The sequence below is a fragment of the Apus apus genome, chromosome 6 (assembly GCF_020740795.1).
Source record: "Apus apus isolate bApuApu2 chromosome 6, bApuApu2.pri.cur, whole genome shotgun sequence".
NCBI classification, from domain to species: domain Eukaryota; kingdom Metazoa; phylum Chordata; class Aves; order Apodiformes; family Apodidae; genus Apus; species Apus apus.
The window spans coordinates 37,456,997-37,476,420 of record NC_067287.1 but is presented as its reverse complement, the minus strand read 5'-3'; the positions used below and the strand labels follow the sequence as shown (position 1 = coordinate 37,476,420).

At 52.4% G+C, this 19,424-nt stretch overlaps 1 protein-coding gene across 23 annotated transcripts in view; it reads left to right on the top strand.

The window, feature by feature from the left end:
* Nucleotides 1–19,424, top strand: part of PCBP3 (poly(rC) binding protein 3) — a 65,500-nt gene that overhangs the window by 16,847 nt on the left and 29,229 nt on the right. For 21 of the 23 annotated variants that reach the window (XM_051623834.1, XM_051623826.1, XM_051623845.1 and 18 more), the window contains 3 exons: nucleotides 17,417–17,488; nucleotides 17,768–17,791; nucleotides 19,111–19,143. In XM_051623834.1, the coding sequence (XP_051479794.1) occupies nucleotides 17,420–17,488; nucleotides 17,768–17,791; nucleotides 19,111–19,143 (126 nt within the window). In that variant the 5' untranslated portion in view covers nucleotides 17,417–17,419. Of the gene's footprint in view, nucleotides 1–3,541; nucleotides 3,635–17,416; nucleotides 17,489–17,767; nucleotides 17,792–19,110; nucleotides 19,144–19,424 lie in introns of all 23 variants that reach the window. The other 2 variants (XM_051623835.1, XM_051623837.1) reach the window with 1 other exon arrangement.

Below are 19,424 nucleotides of genomic sequence, written 5' to 3'. Positions count from 1 at the left end.
TTTTTTGTCTCTGGCTTTAGTGAAGACACTTTTCTGTAATAAGTGGTCATTAAAGCATTGTTTGGATGAGCATTGTGACATCCTGCAGCTCCCACCTCCCTCCAGAAAGGTCTCTGACTTGGTTTTTCTGGCTTCCCATGCTCCCTGTACGACATCCCACTCCTCCCAGGCCTGTGCTTCAGCCCAGCTCCCACTCCTGCTGTCAGGAGAAGAACCACCTGGTGCCCAGCTCTGGGCAGGCCAGCAGCTTCTGGCTCAAAATGGTGGGGTTTTCATTTTAAATGCTAAGGCTGTGTCTTGGACCTCTTACCCCAGGGGATTTCAACCTGTAAACTCAGAGCTGATCTTATGTGTGTGTAGTACTGTGTCATTTTCATAGAACAACCAGAGGTGCCAGGGACACCTGGAGGAGGATTCAATTTTTGGAGACCCCTTGGCACTGGGAAGATGGAGCTGCTGCTCCATCTTGCATCCAGGCTGTGTAATGAGTGGTCACTGCTGGTGCTGGAGATGCTGTGGGGCAAGGAAGGTGCTGGGGTAAGGCGAGTGCTTAGGTGGGAAGTGTCCGTGCTGGCAAAGGGAGAAACTGGCCCACAGTGTGACACGAGGCTGTAGGGCTGGGGGGGGAGGGATGTGCCTGCCGATGGCAAACAATCTCCCAGTTTGACCCTTCTGCTTAATCTGCACTTGAAGGTGAACCAGCAAAGCCAACAGCATCGACCCGGGAGGGGGCTGGTCAGCCCTGTGGAGAGCTGGGTCACCCCGTCGGGTCTCTTGCTCACTGCTGGGTTTTTTTTTTTTCCTGCCTCCCCTTCACGCCTTTCCAAAGCAATCAGTCAGAGCAGGGCCCAGCATGGCACCCCGTGCCATCAGCACCCACCCCACCTTGCTGGGGGCCCGGGGGGCATGCCATGTAGGTCCTGCTGCCTGATGGGCTTCTCCCAGTTGGAGTCACCTCTCCCTCCTGGGGGAGGCACGTGCTGAAGGCAAAGGTGCTGGTCGCAGTGGAAGCTGTGCTGTGTGCTTGGGGGCACGTTTCTCGTAGGCACTGAAGCTGCTGGCTGATCCACAGGCTGATTCTCTTGGCTCAGGGGGTGTTTCTGATGCCTTCACAAGCAAAGACACATCGATGGTGTTTAATTCAGCCTCTGCTCGCAGGGCAAAATGGAGCTTGAGACGTCTCCACGCTGCTCTGAGCGAGGCTTTTGGGTGAAGTTCCACACAAATCATGTTCCTTTCACCCATCAGGAAACAAAACCCGAGCCCGAGGAAACCTGGGCTAATAAGTAGAAAGCTCCTTTTTTGGGGGGAAAAAGGAAGAAAATAAAAGATGAATCTATTTCCCTCACCATCTTCCGTGCTTTAGCCACAGATATTTTTTTTTCCACAGCTGAAAATAACAAACCATTTTAATCCAAGCATTGCTTGTTCTGATCTTTTAATCCAGCTTGCTTCCCATCGACAGAGCGGCCTAAAATTATTTCTCCTCCTGCCTCTATTATATAATTATTCAGAAGATTACTCGGGAGGCAGATTTAGCTGGGAATGGCTGGCCAGGGATGAAGGGGCTGGGAACAGGGAGCTGCAGGGTGGGAGGTCAGGGGGTTTCATCTCTCCCCTTTGTCACGTTGGCCTTCTCAAAACGCGGGCGGGTTTTGGGCACTTTGGGCTGGGGCTGGAGTTGTCACTGGAGTATGGCAGGTTTCTCCCTCAGCTTGGATTTGTTGGAATAAAATGCCCTGTTGTCTGGCTGGTGTGGCTGGAGAAGCATGATCCTCCAAGTCAGAGAGGGTTTCAGGTGGAGCCCCTGCCCTTTTCTACACCGTTTGGTGGCTGTGCCTTGATGTCTTTATTAGTGTGGCACGATGAGACAGTCCAGCCTAGGGAAGGACCTGGAAATTGGAATTGTGCTCTTGGTGCCTCCTGTCCCCAAGCAGAGCCATGTGTGGGGGAACAGCCATGATGGAGAGCCAGGAGCCAGGCTGAGTGCCAGGTCAGGACATGGTGGTGATGCTGAGAAGGTGGGGGGTGAGCAGAGCTTTGCTTTCTCACCAAAGCCCCAGCTCAGCTGGTTCTTCGAGGAGTTGTTCCCTTAGGTAAGAAGGGCTGGAGCTCTTGGGTGACAGGATGGCTGGGGACTGCTGCTCTGCACGAGTAACACCCCTGAAAAATTCAAGGGCATATGCCAGAGGGAGATTCCTCTGGAGCTTTCCATGGGCAGAGGTGATGAGCAGGTGTATCCTTGACATGACAAGGTGGCACAGCTGAGGGTTTTGCCAGGGGAAGGCTCAGGTTGCCAGGAAAATGCAGCTTCTGACTGGTGCAAACTATGGGCTTGAGCTTTGGTGGGAAAAACGAGAGGATGTCTTGGGCTCCACGTATTTTTTCCTTCCCCAAAACCAAGTATCTGGACACGGATGGGCCAGTACCTGCAGTTACTAAAAGAAGGACAGGAGCTGCTTGGCATGTGGACTGTGGCTGTCTGGGATGTGGTGGCTCAGAGTTGCTGTCCCTTAGGAAATACAAAGCTGGTGCAAAGAGGGACCCCTGGTATCACTCCAGGGGTCTCCATCAGGTGGTGGGACAGGTGACATGTCTTGCCTTGCTCCACAGGGCCTCGGGGACCCTCTGGGGTAGAACATCCCCAGAATGGTGCTAGGTTTTAGGTTTGTCAAGAGTCTGTGGGGGGACACTTTGAAATGCCCTTTGAGCCTGGTGTGGCCATGAGGTGGTGAGAGTGGGTGGTGCCCACTCTCCACTGTGCTGGCTCCTTCTTCCAAGAAGGCTATTTCAGTGGACCCTCTGTCTTCAAAGCAGAAGACTTGTCATCTCCTGGAGCAGTTTGGTTGGTACGGGCACCGTGAGTTACCCAGGAGAGCAGAGGAGGATGGGATCAGCCTCGGGTGGAGGGGGGTGGTCAGAAGCAGTGTAGGACATCCCCTTCCTCAGAGGCTGAGGGAAGCAGCAAAGCTCTAGGATCTGCAGCCAGGGCTCCAGCCTTGGTCCTTCCCCCTGCTGCTGCTTGCCTTGGAGATGGATGGTTTAGCACAACCCATCACCAGCAGCCAAATGTGGGTCGCTGTGCTCCCTCCTCTCCCTCCCAGAGACCCCCTCCCTGGGGCAGGTGGCCCATTACCCTGGCAGAGCATCCCCAAATGTCCCCATGCACACAGGCTGTGCCCCAACGATCATCTCCTGCCCGAGCTCCTTTCTCCTTCACGTTGAAAGCCTTGGTCGGTTCTCCCCCACCGCCCGGAGGCAACCCCATTTGCTCAGTGGCCTTTAAAAAAAAAAAAAAATAAATTAAAAAAAAAAAATCAAAGCCAAATGAAACGACAGGCACATCAGCAGCGGGTACATCCCCTTTTCCAGGGATCTGGGAGAAAATAGGTCACGTGCCCTTCATCCCATGCCACGTGGTGGCCTTCCCGGGGCCAATGAGGTTCTGAGCCCTCTGCGCCGCACGGCAAAAAAATTAAATAAATAAAAAACCACTGGGATTTTTTTTTCTTTTATCTTCCCCCCCACCCCCCCTCTGTAGCATTTTTCATCCTTTCCAAACGTGGGAAGACTGGCCATCTGTCTGGACCCCCCTCTCGCACCAAATCGGCACTAAAGCAGCTCTTTGGGGAAGGTAAGAAGCTTTGGAAGGTGGCGTTGGTGGAAGGACCACCTGCCGCCGGCGACTTCTCCTACCGGTGGGAATCAGAGAGGAAGCATTGAACGAGTTGGGGTCTGGGGCTCCAGGATTGGGTTGATAAGAGCTTTGGATGCTTAAGAGCCCTCTGAAGTGACTCTCTGGTAGAGGAAATCTTAAGTCTGTGTTGGGAGGGTTGGTGGGAGGATGGGAGAAACAGAGGCGCGAGCAAGGGGGTTGCGTTAACGGCTGCCCCTCAAGTCTCTCCTCTAAAATGCTGGCAAAAAGGATTTTTTTCAAAAACGCTTGCAAATATAACTTTTCCCAAATTGTGCTGCAAAGCGTTTCTGCTAAATATTGTTTTCGTTTGTTTGTTTGTTTGTTGCAAAATTGTGCTGCAAAATGATTTCTCCACCTGCGTTTTCGAAAATACTTTGGCAAAATCGTGCTGCAAAATTGTCGTTTCTCCGTGACGGAGGGTGCTTGGTTTTTTGCTAAAGTTCTATTTTACTTGTGGCTAAGGCTAAAGATGGTTTCCCTGGGTAGGCAAGTGTCTGTCTCTGCATTAACCAGAATATTCAGCCATTCCTGATTTGTGAGATGTTTCAGGGCAGGCTTTGGACAGTGTGGATTATGTAGGCGCTCGGGTTAGGAGTCACGTAAACCCAATTGCCTTAAAGAAATTGATACTAAAATACCACAGATGTTAATCACTTCTTGGTCTGGCAACGTCCTAAAACCCCCACCCCCTTTTGATTTAATTTTTACCTTTTTGGTTCTATTTTCTTCTTCCCTTGCACTGGGAAGGAAATTTGATTTGGAGAGAGAAAGACCTTCTAGTATCTGGCTCGCTTTGTTTTCAGTTTGCCCACAGATACCCATTTTCCTCAGGGTGCCTACATTTTCCCTGGTACTGTCACGTTTCCATTCCATTTCCTTTGGTTTGTGCCATTGCTTTATAAAGTAGAAAAGTGAAACATTGGTTGCAGAGGTTATGGAGGGTGTAAATGGTGTTGAAATCAATGCCAAAAAAAAATCATCTCCCGGTTATAAAGGAAAAACGTTCTCGGGTGCATCTTTCTTGTAACCTGAGTTTTCTGAGATCATGGGATTTCAGTGTGAACCATGTTAGAAAATTTTGTTAGTTGGAAGTCGTGTCTGTCTTAAAATAAACCAGGAGCAGTGGATCAAGGGTGTTGTGTTTAAGTTTCCATAAAACGATCGACCTTTGTTTTGACAGATGCAAAGACAGATGCTAGCCTGCATTTTGATACAGAAACCAAACCCTGAAAAATGGCAGTTTTTCCTAATAACAGGGATTTGGCTTCTAGTATAAAATTCCAAAACAATTCTGTCATATTTCTGAAGGTCTTAATCTCAGCCTTTCCCCCTCTTTTATGGATTAATTCATGTGAACGTGTTTAGCATTCTCAGATACAAAAGCAAACTTGGAATTCTTTCTTCCTGAGAAATAACTGCAAAAAAACCCCAAAAAAAGTTCTTTTAATCTTGCTGAATTAAGAGGACTTTTCTTTCTGAAGAAAACCAGTTGTTTTGGAGCAGGGGGAAAAAAAGGCTGTTGATAAAGACCAAGAGAAAAAGAACCTCTTTAAGTGGTTTCAACATTATTTTAGTGCTCGTATTGCAGTAGGTGCAAGTTCCACCTTTTAATGCCTTAGAGAAGCCATGGGATTTTCTTGCAAAGCACCAGAAAATGGGAATGCTGTTGGAATTGGGGGGGCATGGGTTGTGTGGAGGGGAGCAACCAAACCACCTCCCTGGTGGCACTGCTTTGAGGTGGGAGTGGAGGGCTCCTGGGTGCCTACATGGGGAGATGCTCTCCACCCTGCAGGGTGCTCTTCTGGGTAACTCCAAGGATGTTTGGTGGTTCCAGGACTGCTTTTCTCAGGCAATGATGATTTCTTTTTTATTTCTTGCTTGGGAATCAGGTGCTGTTTGTGTGGCACAGGGAGGGGGCACCTTGCTGGTGGCACGGTGCTGGCCCCTGGGGCTTGCTGTGGTTAGCAGGGCTCATGCCCAGCACACAGGGACCAGCTTGATCCCCTCAGCTCAAATCTGTAGCAAAGGGACGTGTCTGCTGTTGGTGAAGTAGAGGATGCTTTTCCCTCCCTGGGATGTGCTGCCTGAGGGTGGCACCTCTGGCATGGAGCCCCCCCGTTCCTGCAGCGCCAGGGTGGGTGGCAGCCTGTGTAGCTTGAGTTTACCAGGCCTCTGCAGCTGCTTTTTAGCCAGCTGATACGGAAAGTGAATTTCAGTGTTTCCCTGATGGGCGAGGACTGTCTCCATCCTTGTAGTCAGCTTCTTTCAGCTTCTCACTGAGTGTGTCCATCCTGGCTCCGTGGTTGCGCAGATGACGCTTCTTCCTGGTTTAGTTTCTGTGCTTTGTTCAGGCTTTGCTGCATGAGCTGCCTGGCTGCCATGCCTCTGGTGGGTGGCATGTCTGTGGTGGGTGCCATGCATGCAGTGGGTGGCATTCATGCTTTGGGTGCCAGCTCAGGGCACCCCACTGGCCCCAGACCTGCTCCACTCCCCGAATGCAGGTACCACCTGCCTGCAGCAGGCACAGGGTGGCTGAAATCCCACCCTGTGTTTCAGCAGGAACCCAGAACAGGCATGGGGTGGCTGAAATCCCACCCTGGGTTTCAGCAGGAACCCAGAACAGGCATGGGGTGGCTGAAATCCCACCCTGGGTTTCAGCAGGAACCCACAGGGATGGGGCCACCGCAGCAGCCGTGCCCTTGCAGCCAGGGGCAGGGCTGGGGCCAGGGCTGGTCGTGGCCCCTTCCCCAGCAGCCTGCAGTCCCAGCCAAGCAAATTCACCCCTTCCCTCACCAGCGAGTTGTGCTCAGTGTTTCAGACCCGAGGTTACAGAGGACCTACCACGGGGGAGAAGGAGAGAGGAGCAGGCGGCTCTTCTTGATTCTAATCGGGGTTGAGGTTTAGCTGAAGTGAAAACAGATCGGGAGTGACAGTTTTGGAGCCTGCTGTCAGGGTCTGAGCACGGCGCCGTGCACGATCCACCCCTGTCCTCCTCCTCCTCCTCCTCCTCCTCCTCCCTGGCCAAAGCTGGGAAGAGCCACCCCTGCCACCCCGGCTCCCCCGCCGGCACGACCGCTGGTCACCTTTGTCACACGCTGCCCCTTCGTCCTCCTGCCTGGCCTGGCAGAGTCAGGCAGGATTGTGGTGGCCACTGAGCATGGATTCCCACCCCCTCCCCACCCATCTTCTCCAGTGCTCAGAAAAGGAAGGATGGGGTTAGGGCTGCACCTTGACCAACCCTGCTTCTCCTGGGCAAAGGGAGACCCCAAGGGTTCCCCCCTTAGGATGTCTCCCATCAGTCTCCCATTCCCAAAGAGCATCTATGGCTGGAGTGAAAGTCACGGGTTTAGGTTTGTGGAGGGGTGGCACAGGATCCAGAGCACTGGATCCAGCTCTGGGAAAGCTGGGATTTATGGGACCAGGCTGGTCGTGGCTCCCCCGTCAGTCTCGCTCGGTCCCCATGGATTCTCCTAAATGTGGAGGAGACCAAGCAGAGTTATGGTGTATCCAGTATGGCCCTGCCTGGCAGGGGGGGGAAGGCAGGAAGACCTGCCTGTTCTCCCACCCCTAGATCAGCAGAGGCTAGGACCTGCCCCAGATGCTTTGAGGAATTTGGTGACATTCATGAGAGTAGCCCCCAACCCCCTTGTCTTTCATCCTGCACAGACTGGCATTGGGCTGCCATCTACTTAAAAATAAATAAATACATTTAAAAAATCACCTAAATCAGTTGGTTTTTGTAGAGACTGAGCACGGTCAAAATAATGTGCCTTGTCCATCTTGATGTGGCACCTCCAGTTTTGCCCCCCCCCGTGCTCTGGGTCGGTCGGTCTGTCTGTCCACCCCTCTGGGGCAGCCAGGGTGCTGCAAACCCCATTCCTGTTCCCAGGGATTAGGGAGAGGGATGGAGATGGGATGAGATGAGGCAGGAGATTGCTTCGCTCTCAGGATGAAGGGATTTGTGGGCTGCCCTCGGATCAGTAGATTGAAAGTGGAGGGAAATTATTGGGATGATGCTGCCTGTGGGATTAAACCCAGGGCAGCCAGCAGGCCCTGGTGGAGGGGAAGGAGGGGGGTCACAGATGGGGGGCTGTGGCATTCCTGCTGATTCCAAGCTGTGCAGAGATTGTCCCGGCTGCATCCTCATCTGTTTCCTAGGATGCACTGGAAGGAGGTGCCCCCCCCAACCTGGAATTGCCTGCAAGGACATGCAGCATGATGGGCCAAGGTAGAGAGAGGGATTAGGGGACAGGAGGCCACATCCTTGGTGGCTGGATCAAGTAAAATAGCAGGGGGGGAGGTTTGGTGCCACCTCTGTGGGTCTTCCAGCTGTGCATGCATCTGCAGGTGCTGGTTAAGTCACCCAAGAGAGTCCCTAAGTCACCTAAGAGGTCTGAGTTGCCCCCTCAAGGTGCTGGGTCCCTGGTACAGCAGTGGGATGAAGGCGCCCATTGCTTTCTGCTTTCCCGAGGCCCCAGAGGTGTTCTGCTCTCAGCTGCTACCTTCCCCCCTTTACCCCCCCAGTTCAAAGCATGCCAGGAGTGTGCCTGGAGCTCTTGGCAGAGCTGTGCCCTCTTGTTTCCAGGTTTCTGAAGGACAAGCAGCTTGTCCTCTGAGGTCCCCACAACTCCCCGTGGTCTCTTCTCCCCATTGACCTCTGGCCGTGGGCATCCTTTTTTTGGGTGTCCTTTGTCCTTCCTCTGAAAACTGGCACACAGGAGGCAGCTGTGTGGTTGTCTCACCCCTCGATCCTCCAGAGGGGTGCATTTCCAACACTGGGTGCCCTGGCACCCTTTGGGCAGGACACAGGTCCTTTGGAGCTGATGCAGAACATCCCTGGGGAATCTGTTGAGGCATCTGCCAGTGCGAGGCAGCGTTTCCTGCCTTCTGTTCCTTAGCCTCTGGCTAGGGAAAGGAAAAGGGCTGAATTGGGTGCATCCCTGAAGGGTGGCCAACCCTGGGCATAGCACAATGTCGAGGTTGTAAGTGCAGTTGTCCAGCAGAGATGAGTTTTATTTGCAAATAGGCAAAGGTCTGTATAATTGAAACAACAGCGAGTGGGCAGGATGACACTGTCACCCCCAGGATGTGGCTGTGGGGAAGCTCTTTTTCCAGCACTGAGCCTGGATCTTCTTCACTGCAGTTTAAGCCCCTCACTCAAGGCTGTTGCCCTGCCTGCCTTGTTCTGCAGAGCCTTGGTTCCTCCAGCCCTTCCCCATGAGCTGTTTTTGCTGGCCCCAGGGCTCTGGGGTTGCTCTGCTGGCTGGATCTCTGTTGAAGACTCACCTTGTCAGTCTTGGTTTCCACCTGCAGATGCTAAACTTGCAGGTTGAGTTGTCTCTCCCAGCCCTCTTTGGGTGGATGGGGAGCTGTTCCTCTGGTTCTGTGCGCTTAGACAATCTCAGACTCATTTGGGTTGGAAGGGACCTTAAAGATCATCTAGTCCCAACCTCCCACCAGCCCAGGCTGCTCCCAGCCCCATCCAGCCTGGCCTTCAACACTTCCAGGGATGGGGCAGCCACAGCTTCCCTGGGCAACCTGAGCCAGGGTCTCATCACCCTCACAGTGAGGAATTTCTTCCCTTGATTGCACACAGCCAAGCTCAGCACTTTGCCTTGCTGAGCTGTGCCTTATTTTCTCCCTTCTGCCAAGCTTGTTTTGGCCTCTTGCTCTGCTCTCCAATATATCAGCTTCCCCCCCGAGGGGAGTCACCTGGCAGAGTAGCAGGAGTGTTACAGAGAAATGTCTTGGTGGGGTTTAGAGCATTTCCCAGCCATCTTCAAATGGTTTAATCTGCCCCAGGCTTCCCTTTCTCTTCCAGGACAGGGAGAACAGCCTCATTGCTGCCACCACTGTACCGCCATGTAGGGCATTTCCTCCCTCTGGGGAGGCTCATCCCAGAGGGTGTTTGTTGCTGGTGCTTGCAGAAATGGTGGAAGAGCTTCTCTGGGTCTCTTGGCATCACACAGGTTTCTCCATCCCCCAGCCCTCTGTGGCACTGCTGCTGCTGGTCCCTGTCCCCCCGACACCTTCAGGGCTGTGCAGATGTGGAGGGTGGCACTGAAGTGGTCATCTTCCCGGCCTCTGCAGTGCCAGGCAGGCCCCTTTCAGCTCATTTGTGAAAGCTTGGGGATTTTTTTTTTTTTTTTTCTCTCCTTCTCAGTGTCTGCAGCAGAATCCACCCCCCTCTGCAGTGCTGAGCCCTGCAGCAAGGTCCATGCGGTGCTGCCAGCTCGGCCTTCCTGAGGCCACCAGGCCACCTGCACTGGGCAGAGACCAAGCCAGTGCTTGGTCCTCACTGGTCCATCAGCACCCTCCTCTGGGGTCCTCCCTCCCAGCCTCTCCAAAATGTTGGCTTGGGCATGGAGGGACAGCCAGTATTTCAGGAAAAAAAAAAAACCTGAAATGGATCAGTTTTATCTGCCGACAGAGGAAAAAGCTGTGATCCAGGAGACCTTCCTTACCCCAGGAAAATCTGGGGTCTTGAGTCCACCCAGCACTTGCTCACAAACATCTGAGGATGCTCTTCTTGGTCACTAATTATAATGGACCCCACTGAGCAGGGCAGAGAGCATTGGCTCTGGTCGCCCAATGGGTGAAAAATCTCCAGTGTACTTAAAACAAATTGACAGTCCCTGAAAACAGTATTTTGGCAAATTGTTCCAAAAGGAGCTAACAAGGTGAATTGGAAGTGGCTGAGTTCAAGTGCCTCGTTCACAGCAGCCTTCCAAAAGCAGCTTTAATTTACTCCAAAATTAAATCAACTCAGTGAAGACGGATGATTATCCCAAGCAGGGTTATCTCAGCTTGTTGAGATGGTTATTTATCTGGTCAAGTAACTGATTTTGTTCAGGGTTCCACAATCAATGAGCCCTGAAGCCAGCCCAGCCAGGGTTTTTGGGGTTGCACAAGGGCATCTAACAGCCTGTTCCCACTAAATCCAGTTTCCCCTCACTGTTGTGAGTCCAACCTCTGCTTGCAACACATGAATGAATGAATGAATGGGAATTCTGCATCATGTAGATCTCTGCTGGTATGTATCTCAGGTGCAGCTTCCTAAATTTCCCCAGAACCTGTTAATTAGTAGAAACCTCCAAGTTTTATGTCTTCTGCAGATGTGTCAGGGCAACAGGGAGGTGATACCATCCTGCTGGTCTGCCACCTGGGATGGAGTTGTTGCATGCAAAGCGTTCATCCCGGGGTGATTGGTAGGGGAAAGATGCAGCTTTGTTTGCCCTCCTTGACACAGAAGGTGGCACAAATGGCACTGCCACTGTGGCAAAACCTGTTGTTCTCAGGCTGGGCTTGCCTTGGAGCCAGTGGAGACCAGCTGACATGCAGGGCCTGATTCTGATTGCACATGTGGTTGCAGATCTGTGCACCAGCTGTGCCAGGGTTGCACTTCTGTGGGTGGCTGCTCCTGGTTTTGGTTCACTGTTGAGGTGCTGTGGGCTGCAGGTACTCAGCAGGTGTCTTGCTGGACATCTTTCCATGGGTTTAAAGTGTCCACAGGCTGGAGATGGGTTTGTACTGCTCTTTGTTGTAGAGATTTACCTGCTTTCCTCAGGAAAGTCCAGAGGAGGCCACAAAGATGCTCAGGGGGCTGGAGCAGCTCTGCTCTGGAGACAGGCTGGGAGAGTTGGAGATTCTTAGCCTGGAGAAAAGGAGGCTCCAGGGAGACTTTAGAGCACCTTCCAGTGCCTGAAGGGGCTCCAGGAAAGCTGGGGAGGGACTTTTAGCAATGTCATTGAATGATAGGACAAGGGAGAATGGTTTCAAACTGGAAGAGGGGAGATTTAGACTAGATCTTAGGAGGAAATTTCTTTGCTGTATGAGTGGTGAGACCCTGGCCCAGGTTGCCCAGGGAAGCTGTGGCTGCCCCATCCCTGACAGTGTTGAAGGGCAGGTTGGATGGGGCTTGGAGCAGCCTGGGCTGGTGGGAGGTGTCCCTGCTTATGGTAGGGGGTTGGAAATAGATGACCTTTACAGGTCCCTTCCAACCCAAACCAGTCTGTGATTCTGTGATTTGGGCTGATCTGAGAGCAGAAGTGTGCATTTGGTTAGGATATGGCTGAGCCCACCATGGTGTGACAGGGCTGGAACCATGAACCATCATACCAGTTGCTCCTGAAGTCTAGCTGATACCAATATCTAGAGCCAGTATTTCTCCCTGCAGGGCCATCCAGTGTGAAAAACCAACCCTGCTCTCCAGAGGGCAAAGGATCTGGGGTGAAATCCATGCTGGCATGAAGGGTGGCAGGAAGTGGTTATGGAGGAAACAGAAAAGAGCTCTCAAGAGCTGCAACTAGCAAAGAGGTTGGTGGGGGAAACAGAAGTTAGAAGACAACCTGAAGCACGGAGATAACAAAGAAGGCAGCAAGAGAGGTTGTTCTGATGGCCCTGGCACTGAATTTGTGGGCAGAGGAGCCAGCAGAGCAGGGAGGGGAAGGGAGGGAGCAGAGGGTCCAGAGAAAGGCACAGTTGCATCCCTGCTACAGAATTCAGGTAGAGGTGGGTGAGACTGGAAGAGCCCCGTGGTGCAAGCAGGGGAAAGCAGGTTATAATTACTTGTCAGCAGCCATTGAGTGACATCCTGGGCCATGAGCAGAGACATCTCACCTAGAGGAGAGCAGGGAAATGGAGCCAGGTGACCGAGAACGAAGCTACTAGATGTGCTTGCTGTAAGGGCAGGAGCAGGGACATAGTTCTGTGATGCTTGGAAAGAGCAAGGGCAGGTGGGAAGCAGGGATGTGCTGCTGGCTGAGGTAGCACGGGGGCTCTTTTTTGTCTTTTTTTGATTAGAGATTTCTAAAATATCTCCACTGAAGCTGGTGAGGAAACAAAGCGACTAGAGCCCGTGGAAAGTGGCAGCAGCTGGAAATGGAGCTTTATTGCAAAATGGCACTTGGTGTCACTCACGTAGGGGGTGCTACTGTCCTCTCACAGCTTCACCTTCTGGCAGCCCAAGCCTGCTGATGGCTGGCATGTTTCCCTTTGGAGCCTGGGTTTCAGGGAAGGCTTGACTTTGCTTTTCTGCTGTAGCAGAAAAGCTTTTTTTTTTTTTCCTCCTTCCACCTCTGTCCTGACCTGGCCAGACTGTGTTGTCGTCATAATCCTGAGCTGGCTGCATGGCTGTGCTTCCCAGCTGCTGGAACAATGCTGGAAACCACCGGATTAGGACTTAATGGCAGGATCAAGCTGCTGGGAGATGAGTGGGGAGAAAGCTCCTGCTTACGCAGGTGGATGGGCAGTGCTCCTCAGGAGAGCAAGCTAGAAAGGATAAAACGTCAGAAAAGCAGCTTCTTGCCTGGCTTCTCCCTGCTTTTCTCTGCATTTAGCACATCTTCTGTTTTTCAAGGGTCAGAAGAGGCTGGCCCGAGTTTTGTGAAGGTTGTGTTGAGAGGTTGGAGGTGTTTAAACATTTCCTCCCTCCCGGTGGAAAGTGTTGTCTTGAGGGATGGACTTTTCTGGCCAAGATATTCATCCCCAACAGGGAAGTCTGCCAACCACACTGGAAATCTGGGTGGTGCTGTCGCGTGTTGCTGAAGGACACTGAAGCTTTGTGGTGATCTTCAACATTTGTCTTTCTGCTGGTGGGCTTGCTGGAGCCCCAAAGAGCCTGGGAAGCACCTTGGATGCTTTTCAGGGTGACGTTGCCATTGAGCAACTGCCCCAGATGCTGCAGGGTAGGGTCTCCAGGGTGGTCCTTTGGGCAGGTGGCACAGCATCCCTGTACAGACAGGTACTCCAGGGGCCCTGTGCTTTTCCTGCCTGTGTTGGCAAGGGCTCTTGGTCAACAGGGCTCCAAGGTGTTGGAGCTTATCAGCCTGCACTGGCCAAACGTGTCATAGAATCATTGAGGTTGGAAAAGATCTTTAAGAACATCAAGAACGTGTGATTTTGTGGGGGCTGTGTGATGGGTGAGGGTGGTGATGGAGACTTTCTTCATAGAGTTTGCTTGGCAGTGTCTGCTGTGCCAAGTTGTCCTCTCTGTCTTCAAACAGCTTGACCAAAGCATTGCTGCCCCCCAACACAAATACTTAGGAAAAGCAATTACACTTGATCTCTGTAAAATTGATAAGGATATTCTGTGACAAGATCTACCAGATAAACTCTACCTCGTGTAGAGTTTGTCTGCTGGCAGGACCACCCATCCCAGAGGAACAAGGCTGACTTCAGTGCAGATAAGAGACACCATCCCTTTGGAGCTGGGGTCCAAAGACAAGGAACAGTTTTGTGGTGGAGCTTGTTTATGGGAGCCTCAACCACCTTCTCCAAAAGACAAGCTGTGTCCCAGGCTGTCCCAGGGGAGCTGCTCCCCAGTTCTGGCAGCAGATGCTTCGGCTCTCCACGGGGCATTTTCAGAGGAGGTGCAGGCAGCATTTGCTGCAGGACTTGCTCACGCATGGATAACATGCCCAGGGAGCCAAGGGGATGCATGGGAGGAGGAAGAGGAGGAGGAGGAGAGCTGGCATTGGCAAGCACAGAGCCAGCCATGTCTCCTGAGCTCAGCCAAGCCCCCTGCTATCCCCCTCTGAGGGGGCTGCAGGGATCCCAGCAGCTGCTTTTCCAGCTCCTGCTTGGAAACCAGGCTGGGAAATAAAAGTCCAGCCCAGAGCTCAGTCTCCCTCCCTTCTGCCTCACGTGCCATCTCCCATCTGGAAGATGATCATGGTATTATATTAATTTACTACGTGGTGCTCAGAATTGCCCTAATTAGAAGGTTGTGCTCAAATTTGAGGAGGGTGTCAGTATTTATGAGGTATCAGCAAGTCTAAGGGCAAGAGCACCTCCCTAGGCGATTGTTCCAACCTCCAAAACACTGGAAAGGATTAAAATCAGAGTGTGTACGTTTGTGTGTGGAGAGCAGGAGTCTTTCTGGGTTTATATTTTCCTTCCTCTTCTTCTCCTTCGTCACTGGTGGCTGAGCTGCTCTTTCAGATCAGGAGAAGATAGATGAAGGAATTTCATCTTCCCAGAATTTAATATAGATAATCTCAAAACCAAGGGAGGAGGAAGAGCCGGGTTGCTCTGTGTGCTGATGGTGCCTCCTCTCCCAAAAGGCAGCTGCAGTTGGAAGGACTGTTTATGCTACAGTGGGATCATCCCTGGGAAGGATGTTATCCAGCTGTTTTGGGACAGCTCAGCACTCCTGTTCCTGCAGAGCTCCCTGCTGCAGAGATGTTGGGCTGCTCCCCTCCACGGCTGTGCCTGGGAGGATGCTGCTTGGTCCTCCCCCTCTGGGTGCCTGGGCATGATGCTCAGCCAAGCCTCTCTTGGCTGGCCCTGCAACATCCATTTTGGGGCCAAACTGGGCACCTAATGCTCCTGATGGTCTCCTAATGCTGCGTGCTTGACCTCTGTGGGGCTGCACCCTCTTTGCACTGGGTTGGAGCTGGGCTCTGGACCCCCTCTGTCTGTTGGGCTGGATGTAATGGTGTCCTGGGGGCTCTGGAGGGGAGAGACAAAGAAGCCATTTCAGAGCTGCTGGGAACTAGGCAGAACGTGATGGTGAAGAGGAAGGGTCTGAGATGGGTCTCTCTCCAGGCAGGGAATGCTCCAAAATGCTCAAAATGGCGTTTGGGGGATGTTTGGGTTTTTTTCCCCCCAGCCCTTTGTCTGTGCAGAAGGAGGGCTGTGGGGGGGAGACATGAGCCTGGGGTCAATGCCTGGGCTCTATTGTTCCCATCATCTCCATTGAGCCTATGAACCCCCCCCCTCTATAAAAGACTTACCTTTCACTAGTATGATTAAGAAAAGGCCAATGTAGCTTTCCCGCTCACTGGAGCATGAAGCGTGTTTAATTTAATAATGCTGATAAATCTTAAAGCCAGGAGCATTTGGCAAACACATGACCCACTTTTTCAATCAATTGGAAACATTTACATAACGGCCCAGTGCAGGGTCCCTCCTGAGAGGGACGTGGAGCAGGGGCTGGCAGACCACCCCCTGGTAAGTCCTGCCATTCCACGGGGTCCCGAGAGGGAAAACCTGCCAGTTTGGCCAGTCCTTAACAGGCAAGTTGTGACCCACCTTGCTGTGAACGCCAGCTCTCCTGCTGCCACAGGGGTGTGCCTGGGTCTGGAGCACCTCAGCCACCCCGCTGGGCTTTGGGGTCCATCCTTTTCACACCCCAAAATCAGCAGGGGGTTAAACCAGCACAACCCGTCCCTTGTCCTTGCCTGCCTGCAGCGGGCTCAGTCCTGAAGGAGAAATTCCATGATCTAGCACATTGTGCTGTCATGTGTCAGCCTGTTCCCATCGCTCTGGTCCCCAAGGTCATCAGCTTCTTCCTCCAAAACAGGCTCCTCCTCACCACTTTTCACAGAGCTGGATGTGTCCTTTCTTGTCCTCCTGGTGAGGGTTTCACATTTTGTTTTATTGTAACCTGCAGGCAGGCTCTAAGCAACCTCATTCCCAGTGAGCCTGGCTCCTGTGAGCTCAGTGGGAACACCATCTTGGTTTTATCCATTTTGGGTTTCAGCAGAACCTCTTGGAAGAGGAGCTTTTAGATCCAAGCCATCTCCCAGCCATGATTTGTGCATTGCTGCCTTTTTACATTCAAGTATCACTGGCAAACTGCTTTGCCTCCCATTGTTTAGTCACACAAGTCCTTGTCTGAACAAAGGAAAATGCTGGATGCTTGTGACCAGGCTGAAAAACTCTTGGATTTATACTGAGGAATTAAATGGCATGGAGGGGAATTGCTCCCCATCTCTCAGCAGTGCATGGAGAGAGGAATGCTGGCACCTCCCTCTGAGACAGACAGGACCTGTCTCCCCATGCAGTGGCCTGCAGAGACATCTCACATGCTTGGTCCTTGCTCAGAGGTGCTACCTACGAGGCTTCAGGAAAGAAAAGGAAGGATTTGTTGCCATTTGGTGATTGATTTAATTTTTTCCCTCCTGCCTTCAACATGTCAGTGGAAATACCAATTTCCCTCTAGAGGGCAGAGGAGGAGAGAGAATGGAGAGGGAAAGGAACCTGGCAGCAGTGGGAAAGCTTGCAGAGGTTTGGTTGGATCCATGCAAAGCATGAGTAGCTGGGAATGGTGTGGCCTTGGGACACAGAGCCCAGCCAAAGTGCACGCAGGTCAGCTTGAAAACCCAGACATGTAGCAGCTGGGACACCAGCTCCATCCTTCCTGCTCTGGGCTCCTGGGGTCAGACAGATATTTCCTGGTTACTGCAAAACTGCCTTTTTGATTTTCTGTGTCTCGTTGTCACGCTCGAAATGGTGGGTTTTGGTTTGCCTGGTAGGGGCTCTGGGTCTTTTTTAAAGTCCCAGTTCAGCCGTTGGTGTTTGGCCAGGCTGCCCCAACCCCTCTGTCCATGGGCAGAGCTGCTTTTTGGCTCTCTCAGGTGTGGGGTGACAGTCTGGCTGTGCCACCTCGGGCTCTTCAGCCTTGGCTCCCACCGTGGCTTTTGCAGAAAGCTGTTGGCAGAGCTGTGGGCCATTCCCAGCCTGGTGCCTGGCATGGACCCCCTGGCAGCCCCACCAGCACCCATGGAGGTGTTCATCCTGGGACATCTCCCTGCAGCTCCTCCAGCTGTGGCATTCCCATGCCCTGCAGCTCCGCAGGGTCCATTCCATGTAGAGGAACCTGTTCTGAGAGGAAACCTTTCCCCTCTCTGTCCCCAGGTGACACGGCTGTGGTGCTGTCTCCTCCTGCCCCAGGGCTGCCCTCCCAGCTAACACACATCTCCCATCTCCTGCTAGGAAATGGAGTCCAAGGTCTCTGAAGGCGGCCTGAACGTCACCCTCACCATCCGGCTGCTGATGCACGGCAAGGTAAGGGGCTCCCAAAAAGGGGGTGTCCTCTCAGCTCCCTCTCCTCACCCCCACTCCAGCTGTGCCTGGGCCCAGCCAGCCTCTGCAGCCCCAGGCTGCTGGGAGCAGGTTTCCTCCTGCTGGTGGGGTGGGTGGTGTGGTGCTCCTGGCCCCTCTCATGCCCTTCACCCACCCTGCCCTTCTGCTGGGGGCAGCGTGCACCAGGTCTTTGCTTCCTTGTGGGGTTGGCTTGATGTGTTCTAATGTCTTTTCTTTTGCGTTTGCCTTATTTTTCGATAGGAAGTCGGGAGCATCATTGGAAAGGTAACAACGTCTTTGAAGTGTGTGTTTCGTGCTGTTGCCTGCACCATTTTCTGCCTGTGGTGTGAGAGGTGCCAGAGCCACCTCTTTTCCCTGCAGTGTCCCTTCCGTGTTCCTTGTGCATGACCGTGTTTGTGAGACAGGCAGGATGGGAGACCCACTGAGGGATCAAAAGACCATTCCCTCAGAAAAAAAAACAACAACAACCACCAAGCTTACCTAGTGTTGTTTCCAGCTGCTTCACAGTGGTGACACGTAGGTGTTTCTGTTAATTAAATAGATTAATTAAGAGAGAGAAAGAAATGCCACGCAAACCCGTCTGAGGACGCAGCACTTAGCTCTGGCAGGAAAGCCTCACAAGGTGCTCTGCTCCCTGGTGTTTGCTGTGATAGTGCAGGAAGTCCTGGCTAAAGAGGATTGGGGTTTTGGTGTTCTGAAAAGGCAGGTTTATGGTAGCAAATATTTGCAGCTTAAACACCTTCTCCTATAGATTTGCACCCTATTTTTCCATCAGCCTGTCCAGCCCTGGGCAGATTTGCAGTTGTACCTGCTTCACACTTGGATGTAAAGTAATGAGGTCTCTCCAGATAACTGCCCTTGGAAGGCACCCTGAAGTGGCAACTTCTCACAACATCCAATTAGTTTCTGAGCTTTTTCCACGTGGTTTTCTTCCTAATGGGCAGTGTAGAGGTGGAGGTGGAAGCTGCAATGGTGTAGCTGGTCTGTCTGTTGTATGTTCCAGACTCGAGGAGCAGGGCCATGGTGGTTTACACCCTCAGCCTGCCCCTCACCTAGGGATGGAGGGCCAGGCAGTGCAGAGCTGGCCAGGTGTTTGGCTGTATATTGAGTTGGGGTTGTTCAGTCTGGAGAAGAGAAGGCTCCAGGGAGAACTTAGAGCACCTTCCAGTGCCTGAAGGGGCTCCAGGAAAGCTGGGGAGGGACTTTTTACAAAGGCATGGAGTAATAGGACAAGGGGGAATGGTTTTAAGCTGAAAGAGGGGAGATTTAGACTAGGAATTAGGAAGAAATTTCTTTGCTGTATGAGTGGTGAGACACTTGTCCAGGTTGCCCAGAGAAGCTGTGGCTGCCCCATGCCTGGAAGTGTTTAAGACCATGTTGGATGGAGCTTGGAGCAACCTGGTCTGGTGGGAGGTGTCCCTGCCCATGGCAGGAGGGTTGGAACTGGATGATTTTTAAGGTCCCTCTCAACCCAAACCAGTCTGGGATTCTGTGATTAGAGATGCATGTTTGGAAGGGTTGTTTTGAAGGTGGAAGTCCTGATCTTTTTTTACAACAGCCTGTGTTTCTGATTCTTTTTTCAGAAAGGAGAGACCGTGAAGAAGATGCGTGAGGAGGTGAGCAGCCCTGCTCTTTAAAGGGATTTGTGGGAGGAGGGAAGAGAGGAGTGGGAAGGGCTGTTGGGTTGTCCTGCCCAGCAGCACAGTGGCCAGGGCTGCACGTGGCCACGTGGGATACGTGCAGTAATTCCCAGGGTCAGGACACACAAGCTGGCTGTGCCCAAAGCCCTTTGGGTCCAGTGCTCTCAATCCACATTCAAACAAACTCCTGTCCCATTAAATGGACATTTTCCAGAACCAGGACTTTGCCCTTAATGAAGCAGTGAAATGAAGTCATT